We start from the raw sequence: 20,000 nt of genomic DNA, 5'->3' as shown, positions 1-20,000 counted from the left end.
AAAACAATGATTTTTTTTAATATTGTGAAATATTATTACAATTTAAAATAAAATGTTTTGTATTGTAATATATTTAAAAATGTAATGTATTCCTGCGATTAAAGCTGAATTTTCAGCATGCTCAAGAAACATTTCTGATTGTTATAGGGGAGTAATGATACACGTATTCGTATTGAACTTTTCAGTACGAGGCTTTCGGTTCGGTACGCATTTCATACCGAACGATTCGATGGACCATTCTGCCTGAAATAAAATAAGCTTTGTTTAGCCTATAACTTCTACAATATTACATTTCAATTTTTTTATAAGGAGCTGTTTTTGTTTTATACGCTGCTAAGAAGAGTCAAGTATACCTCCATCATTGCTCAAATAAAAAAAAAAAAATATACTTTATGATATTAGTTTTAATAAATAAATTAAAATGTAAAAATCAAGGAAATTTCTCTGGCATTTCATTCTTTTTGCTGTATCGAAAACATACCGAACCGTGAATTTTGTGAACCCCTAAATGTTGAAAACAGTTGTGCTGATTAATATTTTCGTGAAAACTATGATACGTTAATGTTACTTGGGATCAATTTAACCTATATAATTTAACCTTTGTAACTTATACAAACAGTAGTTGTATTATTTATGGACCTGAGATCTATTACTGTGTTTTTTGTTCTTACGGCATCATGTAAATACCATGTAACATCCATGCCGTGTGTCAAAACCACTATCTAACGATCACTGTTCAGTCTCAGTACTTTACCGGGAGGGAAAGCTTGACTCAAAACAGTGTGACAGTTTTGTTTTTCCTAGCTTCATACTGCTGTGTGTTTGAAATAAGTGCTCAGTGCTTTTGCCTCAGTTCAGCTTTAGTTGATCCCTAACATAACAGTGGAATATGTGTATAACAGGAGCGATCAGCTGCAGTTCAGCGGCTCTAGCGGAGGTGACCTGAGCTCTCGCTGAGCCCGAGAAGGATTTTCTACGAGTGTTTTCATCACTCTTTGTAGCCACAAATGGGGACTAGCGGTGTGATATCTAGATTACCTGGACAGACAGCTACTGCATCATATTAAAAGCCTTACCAATCTTCCCTGTCAGCCTCACCGCAGATCTCTCGGCCTCAGACTGTCATTAGTTTTGAGTTGTTTATTTTTCAAAACTTCACAATAGCACATCTGGTAGTGTGAGACGGTGGTGATACTTGTCAAAAGTAGTATTACCGTGACGGCTGTCAGATTCTCTCATCTGCACTTCATTATATAATTGAAGTGTTGGATATAAATATGAACATATTTTACCTGTAAAAATAGCTTCGTTCTGAAACCTGGAAACAGCTGCTGTAGCAATTTTTGGCATCATAGCCATAACAGTGTTATTTATTTAGAAGTGGTCCTATTATGCCCTTTTATGAAGTCTTGATTTTTTTATTATTTTTTTTGCGGGGTTCTAGAATATGTTTTCATGCTTGATTGTTCAAAAAACGTATTATTTTTCACATATTTTACATTATTACAGCTCCTCTCTCCCCAGTCTGGTTAAACGCGTCGTTTTCGATGAAGCCCCTCCTTCCGAAATACAAAATGTGCTGTGATTGGTTAGCTTGCCCAGTGTGTTGTGATTGGCAGCACTAATCACATGTTCTGGAAATGTCACGCCCCTTCATAACCGCAAGCTCTACTCAGATGTAAATATTAACGATTGCGTCAATTTCAAACCATTTCGAGCCGATTCAGACCCTGACAATGTTAATGAACAAGACGATTGTGCTGAATGGATTTCAAGCATGGACTTTGCAAGCACAGATTTCACAGGACGTTTTAGAGTGGTATGTTTTTGTTTTGTTTTGTTTTGTTTGTTTTTTCATATAGATACGATGTTATCCGCCATTTAATCATATTTGTCAGAAAACTATGGAAATAAAAACGGTAATAAATCACAAAATGATGTTTAATTTTCCTAAGGGCGGTGAACAGTCGTACAAAAGCTACAGTAAACACTACATCAATACTGTAATGTTAGTTAGCAGGCTAGCGGAGGCAAAGCTTTACATCATAGCTACCATAGCAACTACATAAAGCTTATAATTGAAACTGTTAATAGAAAACACAACTACAAATAATAAGACATACTTATAAGTTGTGATCCACAAACAACAGATTGTCCCGACAAAATGGGAATGGCTCCGTCTTTCAGGAGAAGCTTTTCTGTGTATAGCCTGCATTGCACACTCTTCTGGAAGCTGTTCTCCGCACAGACAAACGCTGAGATTATAATGTTCAGCAACAGTTTAAAAAATACATTTCAACCTCTCTAAGTTCGTCAGCCTTAGGACAAACCTTTTCCGGGGTGTAAAAAACAGCGACAACAAGTCACCCAAAATGGCCTCACCCCCTGTGTTGCGTGTTCCCGGGGGCGGAGTTTATGTAAATTTTAGGGTTTGTGATGTCACCAAACCAGGAAGAAGCTCTTTGTAGTCCCGACCATCCGTTTGTTGTAGTCCTTAAAAAGCGATTTCAGTCAAATAAAATATCTCCCTTTCCATTGAACTTTGAGGGCCGTAACTTTGCAGATGTTGTTTATGCTCAAACTGCAACATTACACACTAACTAAGGTTAAAACGTGAAATTATAATCAAGGAACTCTTTAAGGCTGCTTGTTTAATGTTTTGAATGATGTCACGTATGGCTGATTTTCACTTATGCAGCCTCACGGTGTGGTCACACTAACGAAATGTGTGTGAAATTGTGTGAGCAAAAAGGTCCATTGTCAATAGTGTGTGCATCACAGTAGTCACTCTCTAACCAAGCAGCTTTCTGCTGGGCACTGTGGCGAATTTCCTTGAAAAACTCATGTGAAATCTGCATTGGGAAATCTTTCACCCTATACAAATCCATATCATGTAGATTCCTATTGAAATTCGTGGATTTTTTCAGTGCAAATTCGCCCAACAATGGGGAATGAGAGTGCGCCTTTAGAAGCCAGCTGCTTATGTGCCGACACCTGGTCTGTGAAACAAAGATCCGGTATGATCACAGCTGTTACTGGTACTGTACTCTAGGAGACCCTTCAGAAAAGAAAACCCTCTCAAAACCTTGTTTTCATGTTTCTCTAGGTGGAGTCGACCCAGAGTATGATTCGCATACTTGGTCTCTCTGCAACTCTGCCAAATTACTTGGATGTGGCGTCTTTCCTGCATGTGAACCCTTTCATTGGATTGTTCTACTTTGACAGCCGTTTCCGTCCTGTTCCACTTGGCCAGAGCTTTGTTGGCATCAAGACTACAAATAAGGTACCCAGCAGCCAAGAAATCTCATGCTATGCCAAATACAATGGCTTTTGGAATCATATTTCAGCCTGTCTAATTGCCATGTTCTCGCCACAGATTCAGCAGCTGCATGACATGGAGGAGGTTTGTTATGAGAAGGTCCTGGAGCAGATCAGAGCAGGTCACCAGGTAATGTTGAAGTTTATTTCTTCTTCTTTTTGTCATTGAGCAGAATGTTTAATATATATATATATATTACGACTGAAATGTGGGGTCAAGGACACAAAAGAGGTTAGATTGTGATCGTACTCATTCCAGTTCCAGTATAACCCTGATTTAGAGATAACTTTGTAACCTCTAGCTACATAGATACATATGCCTTAATTTTCTGGCAAATTTCCTCTAAGAGAAAAATAAACTAAAACATGCCTCCAAACAAAACCTTTCTGTGAACTAAAAATGAAGAAGACTAAAACTACTGTACCCCTAAACCCTGTTCACACCGCCAGCGACAAAGCAACGTGATCCCATTCATTTCAATGCAGAGCTGGCGATTTCCAGCGACTCGTGCAACCTTTTTTAACCTTATGCAAATGAAGAGTTGGGCTCATTTGCATATTCATAGAACCGCGTATACTAAATGGAGTTACATTCGAGCTTTTTTAAGGCATGACGTTTTTTTTTTCCAAAGGAAAATACATTTAAATGTCATTTTGGTGATCAAAGATGAGTTTTAAGGGATACAATTATTGACTACAGGGCGACTTTAATGTTAAGCAATTTATATAGTGATTCCATTCATATTTAGTATTTTCCCTCCAAAATGTTTTAGTGGCATGAAAACTGATTCGTAGTTTACAGCATGGAATAACTTTTCCTTGTTTAACTTAAACTGAATGAGCTTTTTTTGTAAGTTGGCATTCATTGTTGCAAGAAAAAAACTAAAACTTTGTTAAATGTCTTGCACAGTCTGCCAGAATAAATCAGTGAGATTTGCATCATGAATGGAATAGTTCACCAACTTTGAACACATAGGATGTTTTCATTTGTGAAACAGCAGGATGAGGGATGAGAGGATGGTGATTGTAACTGTCAAGCTCCAAAAAGCACATAAATGTAATATAATAGTCCATAAAGTTTATGCCATATAATGTGTTCCCCCTTACCTTAAACCCAGGGGCGGACTCGGACCAAAAAGTGGCCCTGGACTTTCTGGCCCACAGCAACCCACCACATCCCACATCACAACACATTGGCCCATTGGAATATTTTTTAACACCACTTATAGCATAAAAATATAACACAATACAAAAATAAATGCTATTTAAACATTTATTTTAAGTAACACAACATATATTAGCTCATATTTGTAAAACCAAAGGGAAACAAACAGAAGAACATTAAGACACACAACACAACATTATTAATATAAAACTATAAAGACAGCATATCAGCGAGTCAGGGGGAGCTAGAGCCGTCAGAGCTGCTGAACTGCTACTCTTCGCGCCAAATGTATAATCTGTTAATTTTCACAGCATCTACCTCTAATGCTTTTTTTAACGCGTAACTTTTCAGCTCCACCTTTTCTTTTCTTCCCCTTTTCATCCATGGCTGTTCTAATGTTACGTCATATTACCTGAGTGTTCCTTGGCGAATATTTCAATATTAACATGAGCGGAGTGGAATAAAGAAAGTGTTTAGCAGGATTGATAAAACGGTAAGCACGCACTGCTTTGTTTACGGTGTGTATCTGCAGCCGGCAGCGTTTGTTTCTCTTTTTAAATGACGAATATAGAGAATATATCTGCAGAAATAGACAGTTGTCTCATTTACACGGCGCAGGCGCAGAACGCGCATTCTAGCTGACAGTCGGCTGTAGTTCTCTTGGTGTGTAGGCTACAGCTTTTTTCCCGCGCCGCGAGCGAGTCGGCTTTCATCTGCGCGGCTTGGTGTGTTTCCAGGACGTGAAAGAGGGCGTGTTTCAAAATACGCAATGGAGTAGACCAAACTAATTAGCAGGGAGGGAGGGCAATACACTCACATGCATGCACACGAAACACACTCCTTGTCGGTCGCGCCCGCGCGATCGATTCCCTCATCCATTTGCGTAGAAAAGAAATGTAATATTATGATTTCCGTCATTTTTTATATATATATACTTGTGTACCGGGCCGGCCCACATTGGCCAGCGGCCCACTGGGAAAAGTCCCGGCGCTCCAGATGGCCAGTCCGCCCCTGCTTAAACCCCCAACCTCTATCTGTAAATCCCAATCTTCCCCTTCATAGTCCATACAACAAACCCCCAATACAGATCTCAATTCTACAGAAGAACACACATCACACCTTGCCAGTGTTGGTTGTAATCTGTTGATTGGTTCAGTAACTAAAAATAGCAGTATGTGAGAAATGTGTCGGTGTTGTTAATGTCCAGGGGACTGAGTGTTAACAGTACGGGACGTCGTGACCTCATTGTGGAGGATGTGGGAGAAGAGCCTCGTGTCCCTCATTTACGCATGTCCACTCGCTGAATGTATCGCTGTCGTTGATCTCTGCACCTGATCATCGTTTGTCTTCTCGAGTATGTATGTTCAGGAAGTGTCTACTCAAGGAGAAACACAATGAAAGGCTGTGAGCAAGGCCTTCTCAGGAAGCTTTAGCGGTTTAATTGAAAATCATCAGTCCTGTATTCCAGCGCTGAAGGTCACAGGCTTTGCTGTGCTGTGGTATATTGTGCCCTGTGCCTCATCCTAAACTCAATTTCCAAATCTCATAAATCTCCAAACAACCCCACTCTTACCACCGCATAACCTCCCACCCTGCAAATGCTCTGTGCATCTCCAGCTCACGTCTCCTGCTTGATGTATTCCTGTTTTTTGTGTAGTTTTCAGAGTCTGTCCGTATTCTTTCTTGCTCTAAAGGCCAGGTTAGACATTTAACTGCATGTCCTGGTCATGGACAAAAGTGCAGTATATATGGTCTAATCTAATCTTAGACTGTCCATTGGTTTAGAGGGGCTGAGAAAATCGTGTTTTTGTTAAAGACTTCATCTGGATGGGATTCGGAGCAATCATGGAGTAGTAGATCGAGTCCATCAACACCCCCGAAACTTCACAGCCCTAGACCTACGGTTCAACCTTTCTTTCGGTAACGTTAGACAGTTTTGCCGTTGAATGTTTGAAGATCACTTTGCTTACTTGTGCGTAAGCAACTTCTATCCCTTCCATTTGTTTTTGGATCCGGAGATGCTGTCCTGTTTCAGAAGATGCTTAACAGTGCCGTCTTTCTTATAAAACAGGGATTGATAGAAACACTTGTTGTCTTATTGTTCTGACCAAATGCGAACATAAATCATGTTATGACAATGACAATATCTAATGATTACTCAGATCAGATCACACATTTAAAATGATATAGCTACCTATTGAGCCACTGAAATGTCTTTCGTGTTCAGCAGGAAAAACACCATCTCTGCGTCGGCCTTCGGTATCTCCAGATCTCTGAGTTGTCGGCACTTCTCAAAAGCCATGCCGATATTTACTCGCTTTTTAGCATGGGGTTTGTGGCTTTCCCTTTTGAACTGCAGGTTCTTCGCACTTCAAGGTTTTTTGGTTTTGACAACAGGCGACTCTCCAGATGATTTCCGTTCAGACCTTTCTAGATTTAAAGCAGCCATCAAGATTAAAAATGTAAGCAACTGCATCCTCAGTACACGCCGTAGCCTGGGCCGCCGCTTTCTGTTTACGGGCGTGACGTAACCACACAAAGATGAATGACCCCAAACTGAATCGGACCCGACAGCTCAATTTGGGGTAAGGTAATTAGACAGTTTTGAACACTGATGTCTCATGTGTTTGCTTAAGAACTGATTTTTGTAAGTTTTTTAAAGTAGTCAATAATTGTATCCCTTAAAACTCATCTTTGATCATCAAAATGACATATTTAAAAGTTTTTTCCTTGAAATAAAAAATCGTCATGCTTTAAAATAGCTTGAATGTCACTCTCGCCTCATTTAGTATATGCAGTGTTATGAATATGCAAATGAGCCCCGCCTCCACTCACTCACTCAGCTCAGAGATCCACTGGTTGACGATCACACGTTGATCTGATTGGTTACAAGGTCGTTTGTGACGTAAGAAACACCAGCGATTTCAAACCGTGTTTTTGAGACTGTCTTTGGTTCACTGCAGTTTTAAGGAGGAAATACTCAGCAATGCTGTCGACTTATGAACTTACACATGGTGTGTCTTAAAGCGTATTAAAAACACCATAGACACATAAACAACATTAAAAGCTGGATTTTCATCACAGGGGGACTTTAATAATAAGTGATGTACTGCAGCTTTAAAAATCATACTTATACTTAAGTGTAACCAGCAATATACATCCCGCTGAAAAGACGTAGCAATTTCCCTATCGACCCCAACAAAGTGTGATGATCTCTCCAGTGGTTGCTCTGCTAGGACACGGTGAACTTGGGAATCTGACGTCATACATGCATCCTCGGAAAATCACTCGCTAAATAAATGTCATTGCAAAAATGTCTCAAAGGAGGGAAGTTAGTTCTGAGAAAGGCTCTAGTGTCATTTGTTCTTGCACATGACACTTTCTTTTGTTAACTAATGCAATGACTTTCATACGAGTCCAGCTTAAGTCTTCAAATTTGCGGCCAGTGTAAGTAATAATTCTGAGAGGCTGTGCATATAGTGATTTTTCCTCAATAAAAAAATAATTAAAATGTGTCATGTCATTGAGCCCTGTAGCAGCTTGACACATTAATGCAGAATTGACGTCATGAGTGGTCACTTGTGTGTGTGTGTGTGAGTGTGTGAACTATATTGCAACAGCCTCTTAAACGTCTCATCCAGTCAGATTTCATAGATGGACCTATATGTAATAATAGCTATTGTAACTAGGTTAACGTTCCTCCTACCCTCTAATTTTTGGGAGAAAATCCGTTCTTTTGAAAGACTCATGATTTAATGTGCTCCCACCAATAAATTTCATTTAGAGCTAAATGCTAAATCATTTGTAAGTGAAATGGAAAGCGATTTGGTGAGTTGAAACTGGAAGTGACTGTAAAGATGCTAGGCCTTTCTCTCAGCGGCAGTGCAGTGGGGAGCGTCTCTCTCAGCTTGATATTAAATTGTCAGAAGTGGCTGTGACATATATTAATTTCATGTGGGAGCATGATGGATTGAATTTTCTTTATGAAATGCCCCCTTAGCCCCCCTGTCGGGCCAGCGGTTGGCAGACACGAGGCAGATGGAGGTTTAATACGCTTACGGAGGCAGCAGTTACTGTACTCTGTGCTTTCTCACAGCTTTGCAATGATGAAAAAAAAGTCTAATAAATAATATTTGCCGCAGAGGTCTCTGTGGATCTTTGTAGGAATACTCTGTGGTGTCTGAGAGAGGTGAAATATAAAGAAATGCCGGTGAGAGATGGAATTCAATCTTTATGCATACGTTGACAAGATGAATAGGCTGAGTGATTGCATCTGTTTGTGCAAACTCAAGTTGCATGCAAATGGACAAAAGATGAACAGAGCAGATTTACATCTCTTGTTCTGTGTCATTTGTATTGCAAGTTCATTGATGTTGGTCAGTTAGCTTTCCTGTAGCTCAAACGGTAGAGCGTTGGCGCTTGCAACGCCAAGATCATGGGTTCGATTTCCAGGAAGAGCAAGAATTAAGTAAAACTTTATGTAATGTAAGTGTAAACAGCTTCATTGATTATAACTCGCAATATTCATTTATCAGTTATTGATCACTATTTATCATTGCAATTGATACATCTGAACACAGTGTTTACATGAATGCCACGTACTGTAAAATGACTGGGTTGATGTGAGCGTTTATATGTCACAAGCTTCAAATTAGATTTAATATTGTAATATGCGGAAACTGCATGAATACGTTCAGTTTTAGAAAGCAAACTTAATGAGCTTTCCTGGAACTCAAACAGTAGAGCATTGGTGCTTGCAACGGTTCGATTCCCGGGGAAAGCAAGAACTGATAAGAACTGATAAGAATGCAAAGGTGTGGCTTGAAATGCAATGTAAGTCGCCTTGGATAAAAGCGTCTGCCAAATGCATAAATGTAAATGTAAAATTAGCCTAGTTCATCTTTGGCAACTAATGATCCATTTGAAGCAGCACACTTGTTGAAGTTATCTCTCTGTTGTGGCTCTCTAAGAGTTTTGTGGAAGGTTTTAGAAAACCTTTTTGTAGTCCGAGTCTGTATACTAAATGTGCATTGTAGGTTCTTAATCATTTGGTGGGAAGTTGTAAGTTTAATTTGCATTCAGAGGTGGACGTAGGTGGAGTCGTGGTGATGAAAAAAATCAGTTCATTTGCATGCGCTCATAAAGCGTGTACATTTCCCAGAGAAACTTTGGTATGTCAAAAGTGGACCATCGAAGTAAAGTGTAACTGTCTGAGACTTTTAAGTTTGCTCCCAACACGGGTGGTATCCCACGAGAAACTACGCGTTCGCTCATAAAACTGTTGCATTCTCTCGTAAAAGTGTTGCGTTCTCCCCAAGAAACTCTGCATTCACTCTCAAAAGCATTGCAATATAGTTTTCCATCACCACTATTTGTGTTCGCTCTCACAAGATTTACGTTTCCATAGTAAGTTTCCTTTCGCTTGCAAATCGTTTGCATTTTGGAAGATAACACTAGGTTTCTTTGGAAATGCAAACGGTTTGTGAGCGAATTGATATTTTCTTAGTGGGATGCCAAAGTTTTGTGGAAATGTCATGTGAGTAAACGCAAAAGAATTTACGGTAACACTTTACTTGAAGGGGTGTGCATAAGACTGACATGACACCTTCATAATCATGACATGACACATGAACATGAATATGAAGGAGGTTTTATGCATGTTTATGACAACTGTCATTAAGTGTCAATTGCTCAATTATGACATAATGCAAATATGGCATTGTTTGAGATTTCTTTATGATAACTTGACATTACTAAGACAACACAACCTGTCATAAATATGTCATAAACATGACATAGCAGATTAATTATCAAACTTAAGAAAGCACTTAGCTTTATGGGTTAACATTAAATTAAACTGTCAGGTGGTTGGTTTTGACATTGGCTGTCATGAAGCCATTATAACCTTTTAATGACAAATTCAATGTGTTCCACTGTAGTCGAGGTCAAGAAGAATATTCATGACACAGTTATAAGGGCCTTATGACAGGCAATGTCAAAACCAACAGTTTAATGTAATGTTAACCCATAAAGCTAAGTGGTTTCTTAAGTTTGATAATTAATCTGCTATGTCATGTTTATGACATATTTATGACAGGTTGTGTTGTCTTAGTAATGTCAAGTTGTCATGACAAATACATCTCAAACAATGTCATATTTGCATTAAAAATGTCATAATTGAGCGAATGACACTTAATGACAGTTGTCATAAACATGCAGAAACCCTCCTTCATATTCATGACATGTGTCATATCATGATTATGAAGGTGTTATGTCAGTCTTATGCACACCCCTTCAAGTAAAGTGTTACTGAATTTACATCTATAAAATTTTTCCTCCCATCTCATTTTTTATCTCATTAGTGTTTTCTTTTTATTGTTATTACTGTTATTGTTGTAATTCTGTTGTGAGTCCAACACATGGTTGTTTTACTCCATCAGCAGAATGATGGAGATAACCAAAGATATGATGACAGTGATTGTGTCTCAGAGAAAAGCTTACTATATAACACGTGCATTTTGTGAACGCTTCAGATTAATCAATATGACTGTGTTCTCGTGGCCTGACTGAGTCTCCTCTCAAGCGTATCAGTCGATATACAGCGCCCTTAACAAGTGACACTGGGGGAAAAACAAATGTTTCATGTCTTTATTCAATTTGTTGCTTTAAGATTATAACGTGTTGGTGCATTAATTCAGATTAAAATTCCAAGTGACTTGTGTTAAGCATTAAAAACAAGAATTTAATTCAATAACTTGGGGGGGGGGGGGGGGGGGGTTGTACTGTATATATACTGTATATTGTACACAGATTGTGGACTTTTACATGTAAATGACGTCTTTAGTTGACAGTTTAAATCAACTCTTCTGAATGCAGAAAACAAACATGGTCAAAAACGCATCCTAAACCACTTCCAGTTCAAGTCTTTTGGCATTTTTAGCATTTCAACCTGGCTTATAATGTGAGCAAGTGCAGCTGGTTTGTGAAACTCTCCAGACACACAGTCAGTGGTATTTGCTGTAGTAACCGATATAACCGTCACCTTTACAATGACCAATCAGGATTCCAGCTTCACAATAGCGGTGTTTACATGGACCCTAATAACCCGTTTAGTAATCGGACTAGTAGCACAGTCAGAGTAAAAAAGTCCAAGTCAACCATGTCAGTCAGAATGAATTATATTGGATTGAGAACATGTACACACTTGATCGCATTGAAAACTGACACTGGAAGGATCTGCGCATGTGTGATGAGGTGGAGCTGGTGTGATGATGTGTGACGCATGGAGCGAGCTGGTGTTTTTGTTGAATATAGTGTCATAAATGACTGTCGTGTCATGTCTCCTTCCACTCTTTGTCTGTGAAGTGCTGAAGGACAACGTCCCACGAGTCCTTGCTCCTTATCCTCGCGTGTGTGTGTGTGTGTGTGTGTGTGTGTGTGTGTGTGTGTGTGTGTGTGTGTGTGTGTGTGTGTGTGTGTGTGTGTGTGTGTGTGTGTGTGTGTGTGTGTGTGTGTGTGTGTGTGAAGAGGCTCTTTTACTGTTTGGTAAAAATAAGCAGCGTGGCACTAAGCTTTATGTGCCTATCGTCTGCTAATTAGGACCCAAAACTGTTAAATATTACATTCACATTGCATTTACATTTATGCATTTGGCAGACGCTTTTATCCAAAGCGACTTACATTGCATTTCAAGCCACACCTTTGCATTCTTATCAGTTCTTATCAGTTCTTGCTTTCCCCGGGAATCGAACCGTTGCAAGCACCAATGCTCTACTGTTTGAGTTCCAGGAAAGCTCATTAAGTTTGCTTTCTAAAACTGAACGTATTCATGCAGTTTCCGCATATTACAATATTAAATCTAATTTGAAGCTTGTGACATATAAACGCACACATCAACCCAGTCATTTTACAGTACGTGGCATTCATGTAAACACTGTGTTCAGATGTATCAATTGCATTGATAAATAGTGATCAATAACTGATAAATAACAAATGAATAGTGCGAGTTATAATCAATGAAGCTGTTTACACTGCAAAACAAATCTTGTTTATGTCGTATCTGCGCTTTGTTGTTTATGATGGGCGATTTTGCGAGCACTAAACAAAACTCTGCCATCCTCAGATTGGCCACTGAGTTCATGAGCTCAACAGAAACGAGTGTGATTGGTTATACTGTTAAAGTCCCCCTGTAGTCAATCATTGTATCCCTTAAAACTGATCTTTGATCACCAAAATTGGCTTGAATGTAACTCGACACCCTTGCCTTATTTATTATGCGTGGTTCTATGAATATGCAAATGAGCCCCGCCTCCACTCACTCACTCAGCTCAGAGATCCACTGGTTGACGATCACACGTTGATCTGATTGGTTACAAGGTCGTTTGTGACGTCAGAAACACCAGCGATTTCAAACTGTGTTTTTGAGACTGTCTTTGGTTCACTGCAGTTTTAAGGAGGAAATACTCAGCAATGCTGTCGACTTATGAACTTACACATGGTGTGTCTTAAAGCGTTTTAAAAACTCCACATAGACACATAAACAACATTAAAAAACTGGATTTTCACCACAGGGGGACTTTAAATGCTGAAATAATATGCATAAAAACAAACTGTTGATGCAACATGAAAATATCTATGTAATTCCGCAATTGACACTTTCCATTCATTTTCAAACTTTTAATCATAATTTTAGTGCGTGGGCAATTGCCCCGCTTTATCACAAATTTTGGGGGCATTTATGTTAATTTTGGTGCCATTTTTGAACCAAGTCCTCATTTGTTTTCTATGTACATTTCTGAAATGCACTTTCTGTAAAGCTGCTTTGAAACAATATGTATTGTGAAAAGCACTATACAAATAAATTTGAATTGAATCGAATTAATTTCCAACCCTCGAGGCCAGTATCTATTGATTTTGACAAATACCAGAAATGCAGCATCTTCCTTAAACTCAGCCTTAAAAGGTCCAGTATGGGAGTTATTTCAGGAAGAGAGGCACTTCTGCCGGATCAACACTAAAGCCCCTGTGGCCTGAAGAGCACTGAAGTACAGTACAGTACAGTACAGTGGCCATGCTGATCCGTCACGGCTCTCCTTGTCCTTCATTGGCATTTATTGTTGTTTTATGAGCGTTCCTCTCGTCACAGTGATCAGCTCATTAAAGCTGTTTTCTGATCAGTCTTTCCAAATCCTTACAGCCCCAATAACCACATATTCTCTCTCTCTCTCTCTCTCTCTCTCTCTCTGGTCTATCTCTCTCTCTCACTCTCACACACACACTCTCTCTCTCTCTCTCTCTCTCTCTCTGTGTGTGTGTGTTCTGAGAAGAGCAGATTGCTGGTGAGAAACATGTTGGCAGGTGGTCAAGGACATGTTTGTGTTTTTTGGAAGGCTGTTCTTAAATTAGCAATCATGAATTAATTAGCTACCAATTATCCACAGGCCCAAACAATTGTGATGAATGCCAAAGTCTGGCTCTGTTTCCAGGTACTGACCGTGGCAAGATACAGCCCAAAACAAACAGAACAACAGCGCTCAGCGGATCGACTCAGAGCCAGACTCCAGCGTAGCACGGCTTCCTTCTTCAGTCAGATTCAGACTTCATGCATTCGACTTGTGTGATAAAAGAATTACAGTATTTGTAAGATAAAATCGTTAGATCCAGATTATTATTATTTCTCTAGTTACTAGGTGATGATAAGTTACATATATAATATAATACAAATATAACTATAATAATATATAATAAAAAATATTAAATTCAAGATTACCAAAAATAAAATTCTGTCAAAAATAAAGTTATGCAGGTTTTAAACGATGTGAGTAAATGATGACAGCTTCATCAGGCGGTGCTTATTATAAATAAATGATCAATTTGTAATTATGTATTTATAAGTTACAATTGGTAAGTTACCATTTTTCATCATAAATAGTTAGTTTACTTGTTTCGTGCCTTGTTAATTAGGTTATGCGTCTAGGAATTGTATTAGAGATGATTAAATGTTTTGCATGTGTGTGTCACGACAGTACGGGGAATTGCAAAAGACAACAACCCAACAATTATGTTGCAAAGTTTAAGTCTCTTTAAATATAATAAAGTGAAGTAATAAAGACAGACTTCTGTTTCTGTTGAACAAAAGAAGATATTTTGAAGAAAGTTGGCAACCAAACAGTTTTGGTTACCATTGACTTCTGTTGTATGAATATAAAAAAAAAAAAAAAAAGAGTAGATCTATTCATTTCTTCCCAAAGCTAAAGAGATTGAGGTGTTTCGTATTATTCGATTTCCTCAAGCGGTGTGTTTCAGGCCTCTGTCATGTGCTTTGAGGTGGATGTATCCGCACACACGCAGAGAGTTTACACTGCATTTTACTTTAAAGATCCCATGAAATCAGCACTGGCATTGAGTGTGCTCATGATTATGAGCTATAAACATTTTCTGCAGATAGACAAATTTAAAACAGACCAAATACATAAACACTGGGTTAAAAACAACCCAATGTGGGTCGTTTTCAACCCAATGGCTGGGTAGAACACATGTTGGGTTAAGCAAATTGGGTTGTTTATTTAACCCAGCATAATAGGTTGATTTTTCTTTTTTACTTCATACATTATTTAATGTTTATGTATCCTCTCAATTTAAACAAAATACTCCACACAACCACTGGTTTGCATGATAATTCCTTTATTTTCAATCATATTTTATCGGTATAGCATATCTTATATAGTTTTGAATACATATTGACTACATGTAAGCTCGTTTTACAAATATTAGAAGTACAAATGAAACGTTTTTAAGTAATTGAAGTGTAATCGTAACGGCGCTGGAGCTCGTGTCGTGTTCAGCGCGGGAACTAATAACGTCACTCGTAGCCGAAATATGCTGTGACTCCATAACCTGTCCATAAACAATCAGTGTACAGTTATGCATACATTTCTAAGCATTTATATTCTGTAGCTTTTTTTTAAAATAAAATCATCAAAGTTTATGCAAGGCATCAGGCGTTTCCAACACGCTAAAGGATCGACAGCACACTCGTTTAGGAGACTCACACCTAGGATCAGGATAACATAAAAACTACCCAAACACTGAAAAAAATAACCCAAAGAAATTGACCCAGAGGGCTCAACCCAGGATTTGGGTAGAAAAAATGACCCAAGATTGATCTCTAGTGAAATGATCTCTAGAAGGAGACCGTCTGTCCCCCAGTACCGCCTGCCTTTGGGGTCTTTAAGGTCACAGTTCTGCATGTGTGTTCATTCACAGGATTATTGTGCTGGAAAGTGTCACTCTAGGGAGTTAATATGCTAGAATATTATGTGTTAAGTCGAGAATACTTTGTCAGGTTTATTTTTGTTCTCCCCCAGCTCTCCCACAGCATCAGTACTGTCAGTGAGAGGACGGCGAGAACAGTTAGAGAGAGAGAGAGGTCTTTTTGCCATCTCATAACTGTCTTGTATTTCTATTATTGATTGTTTTTGTCTGAGGTATTGACTGCTTTGCAAGGGCAGCCTGAGTGTAATAGGAAAATTACAAGCCTCTTTTGTCCTCTGACTGATACGCACACAGACGCTCTGCCCTTCTGCACAGTTTCTGCCCTGTCAGACCGGTCCAGGAGTTAGAGGCCAGGTCTAGATGTGCTGTTCACTTTTGCATGTAATAAGATAGTCATTCACCTGCATTTATACAGCGCTTTTAACAAAATGGACTGTTTCAAAGCAGCTTTACAGTGATAATAGGACATTAATGTAACAGAGATTTGTCTTTACAGCAGCTCTAGAATAAAGTTATTGTCCAGCTAAAGTTAGTTTTGATTGATTCACTTCCGTTGCAAAGATCATTAGTTATTAACTTAAGGGCCGGTTACACGACACCGTTTAACTGAAAACTCTTAACGTGTTCTGGCCGCTCACGCGCACGACAGCAGTGTTTGGTGGCTCGAGAACGCAAACTTTGAAATATGTTTCCAGTTTTGAAACATTTTTAAGAACTTTATTATCTCCTTGTAAACTTCAAAAACGTGAAATTATATTATTAATTATTAGAATTGTCAATGTGGGTATTTGAATGAATTAAAGCAATATGCGTTGACTTTCTAGCAGCTCCCTGTTTAAACTATCTAGAGATGCGCAATATAACCAACATCTTTACCACGATTTTCAACCAATAGTTTTATCAAGTTTTTTTTTTCCACAATAAGGAACATCACAATATATAAATCTGCTAGAAATTAGAGATGCTACTAATTAAAATAAAGTCATAATCTGCATTTCATAAGAGGCCATAGTTTACTCTTTTATAAATTATTGATTATGTTTTTGGGCTCTTCTAGAACAGGTTTTCCTGCTTGAATGTTGATTATTCTCCTCATATTCTCCATTGTTGCGGCTCCTCTCTTCCCAGTCTTTCAGTAACGCTCTGTTTACTTCCTGTCTCTATGAAGCCCCTCCTTCTGAAAGCACACTGTGCTCTGATTGGTCGGCTGGAGCAGTGTGTTGTGATTGGTCAATAAATTAAATTATAAATCATTTCTAATTTAGTAAATATGTAAAATAAGTAGTTTCTGCAGTTGATATGCAGGAGGTGTTTTTAATTATTTAAGTAAAATAATACCAAATGTTTTTGAAACAAAAAAAAAGCTTGAGTTTTGTTTGTTCAAGCAAGGTGCAAATGGATTATTGAATTTTTAATAATGAAAATGTGTGTGAAATGTTTTGAATTGAAATATTCACAGCTTATATATGCAACCATGTTCAATTTAATACAATGCATTTAAATGCAAGCGCGGTTAATGCAATGCATTTTTTTTTTAACATTTGGCATTATTTCACTTCCACATGTTTTTAATATCTTTAAATGAAATTAAAATAATTGTTCATTCGTATATTTAACATATTTCTTTATTTGTGATTACAAAATAGTTCTCTTTTTTCATTAAAAATAGTCTTTTTTTAAGTATTAATATTTTAAAATGGTCTTTTTTTACAAATAGTTTTTTTTTCTTCATTAAATTCATTTTCAAATGATTTCTAATTTAGTAATTATGTAAAATAAGTAGTTTTTGCAATTGTTCTGCAGGTGTTTTTACTGTCTTGAAATGAAATCGTGTGGGGATATAAACTATAAACATCAGTTTTATATCGGCCATTAAAAACTCAGTTTCGGTCGGTCATTAATGTAGAGAGCTTGAGTTCAGGCATTTATGAGGTCCAGTTCACTCAGTCTGTTGATGTCCAAACCCCAGACGTAACCGAAGCCGATGTGTGTGTTTTAGGTGATGGTGTTTGTGCACGCCCGTAACTCTACGGTCCGCACCGCCATGAGTCTGATCGAGATGGCCAAGAACCGAGGAGAGCTGTCGTTCTTCCAGGTCGACCACGGCCCAGACTACGGCCAGTGTGAGAAACAGGTACACAATGATTTTATTTCACATTTTTATTTGGATGAAAATGAGACTGAGAAACATTAAAGAAGAGTTTTTCCACAAAAAAAAACAAAAAAAACATTGTGGTTAGAGATGTCAATTTACATCCAAAAATCGATTGTTTAAATTAAGGATTGATTAATCGATTGATCGTTAACATTAACCTCTTAAGGGTTAGTTCACCCAAAAATGAAAATGATGTCATTAATGCCTCTCCCTCATGTCGTCCCAAGCCCGTCAGACCTCCGTTCATCTTCGGGACACAGTTTAAGATGTTTTAGATTTAGTCCGAGAGCTTTCTGTCCCTCCATTGTAAATGTGTGTATGGTATACTGTCCTTGTCCAGAAAGGAAATAAAGACATCATCAAAGTAGTCCATGTGACATCAGTGGGTTAGTTAGAGTGTGTTGAAGCATCGAAAATACATACTTAGCTCCGCCCACAACATCTGAGGATGGGAAGTTCGGTCTGGACTCGATCCGCTGAGAAGCAAGTATGCCGAACCAAAGCTGTTCGGACCAATCAAATCATCAGGGCGGGCTTTATACGATGATGGACAGATGATCAACCGTAACGTAATCATCACGTCACCGAAGAGCGCTTGGGTTGAGTTCGTTTACAACAAAGATGGCCGCCGCTGGAGAACTGAGATGTGTAGAACAGCGTCGCGTCTGTTATAGGAGATGTAGACAGCGCATTCATTTTAAAAGAGGAATAGAGAACCGCCATCAAGGCATTTGCCGATCCAATCGACTGCAGACGCATTTTCTTTCCTGGTTGGGTTGAAACGCCCCATAATCACAGCCCAGTGGAGGAGCATCAGACTAGCATCTGAGTATGACGACGCCAGGCTAAAGTTATCATGTAATTTAACAACTATTTGCTCAACCAACACAAAATATGTGTCGATTTTAAAGCTTAGAAGCTTGGCTTTACACTGAATACACGGAATATGACCATCACTTTACAAGTGCTTTTACATTTCCTAAAAAAAAAACCTGCTTTACTTGAAAATGTAAAATCATAGTTCATAACAGATATACTTGTGTCATGTATCATTGGACGGTCTCAACTATCAGAAAACAAGCATATTTATTTCAGTTAGAAATCATGAAACTCATACAAAATCAGTATGTCAAAGCATGGCTTCACATTGCACTTTCCAAGCCCTTTCTCACCATTATAGTTCAGTGCAAGAGTCTATTTGAAGTCTTTCTGGACAGTCTGAGGTGAACCAGAATAATCTCTTCAGCGTTCGCTTTTCCTCCGTGTTTTATACCCACGATAGAGAACCTGCGTCACACTTCTGCTTAGGACAAAGAAATTCAGAGCGGTTCTCTTCAGCCGCTTTTATTTATGAGGCGTTATTCAGCGGCTCTGCAGGAGAGAACAGGGAGAGAGATTGAGGTCAGTCACCTGTGCGTTTCTGGGAGAATGGTAAACACGTCCCTGTGAGGGCCGAACGGGTGCGGACGCTTTGAAATGAAACCCGAAGGCGATGCAGGACTAAACTTTTGGAAGCTGCCCTATTAGCTGGAGTGGGTGTGCAATTAAACCCCCGCAGATCTGACATTCACACGCGCTCGAGTGTGTGTGTGTGGTCCAGACGCTGCACTTACACACACTGGACGAGACCACAACACACTTTGTCTAGAGGATTTGCGCGCTATACTTTAATACTTTGAAATGTTTTTAAAGAAGCCAGCCGCTCCACTTGTGATGTCGGTCCAGGATTGCTCACCCTTTCTGTGACCCGAAGGACCTTGGAGTAAATTTCATATTGATTTTTGTTTCTTCACATTTTTATTTGGATGAAAATGAGACTGTGAAACATTGAAGATGGAGTAAAAAAAAAAAAAAAAAGTGGTTAGGCATGTAAATTTACATATACTGTATTCCCAAAATCGTTTGTTGTTTATATTAGCGATCGATTAATCGTTAACCCTTAACCTCTTAAATCCGAAGCGGTAGGCGCTACTAAGTTATCATGTTACTTAAAGGAGTAGTTCACTTTTTAAAAAGCTTTTGCTGATAATTTACTCACCCCCATGTCATCCAAGATGTCCATGTCTTTCTTTCTTCAGTTGAAAAGAA

General features: G+C 38.6%; 1 protein-coding gene across 1 annotated transcript in view; it reads left to right on the top strand.

Moving 5' to 3' along the window:
• The window catches only part of LOC130078189 (activating signal cointegrator 1 complex subunit 3), a gene marked incomplete at both ends in the record, with an annotated part of 215,830 nt that overhangs the window by 79,537 nt on the left and 116,293 nt on the right, over positions 1 to 20,000 (top strand). Inside the window, 3 exons of the mRNA XM_056243713.1 lie at positions 3,107 to 3,283; positions 3,377 to 3,448; positions 17,757 to 17,891. Coding sequence (XP_056099688.1) covers positions 3,107 to 3,283; positions 3,377 to 3,448; positions 17,757 to 17,891 — 384 coding nt within the window. The remainder of the gene's footprint in view (positions 1 to 3,106; positions 3,284 to 3,376; positions 3,449 to 17,756; positions 17,892 to 20,000) is intronic.

The sequence above is a fragment of the Rhinichthys klamathensis genome, unplaced genomic scaffold (genome assembly GCF_029890125.1).
Source record: "Rhinichthys klamathensis goyatoka isolate OS25496 unplaced genomic scaffold, OSU_Roscu_1.1 h1tg000829l_1, whole genome shotgun sequence".
In the NCBI taxonomy this organism is placed as follows: Eukaryota; Metazoa; Chordata; class Actinopteri; order Cypriniformes; family Leuciscidae; genus Rhinichthys; species Rhinichthys klamathensis.
This window is presented reverse-complemented; position numbering and strand designations above follow the sequence as displayed.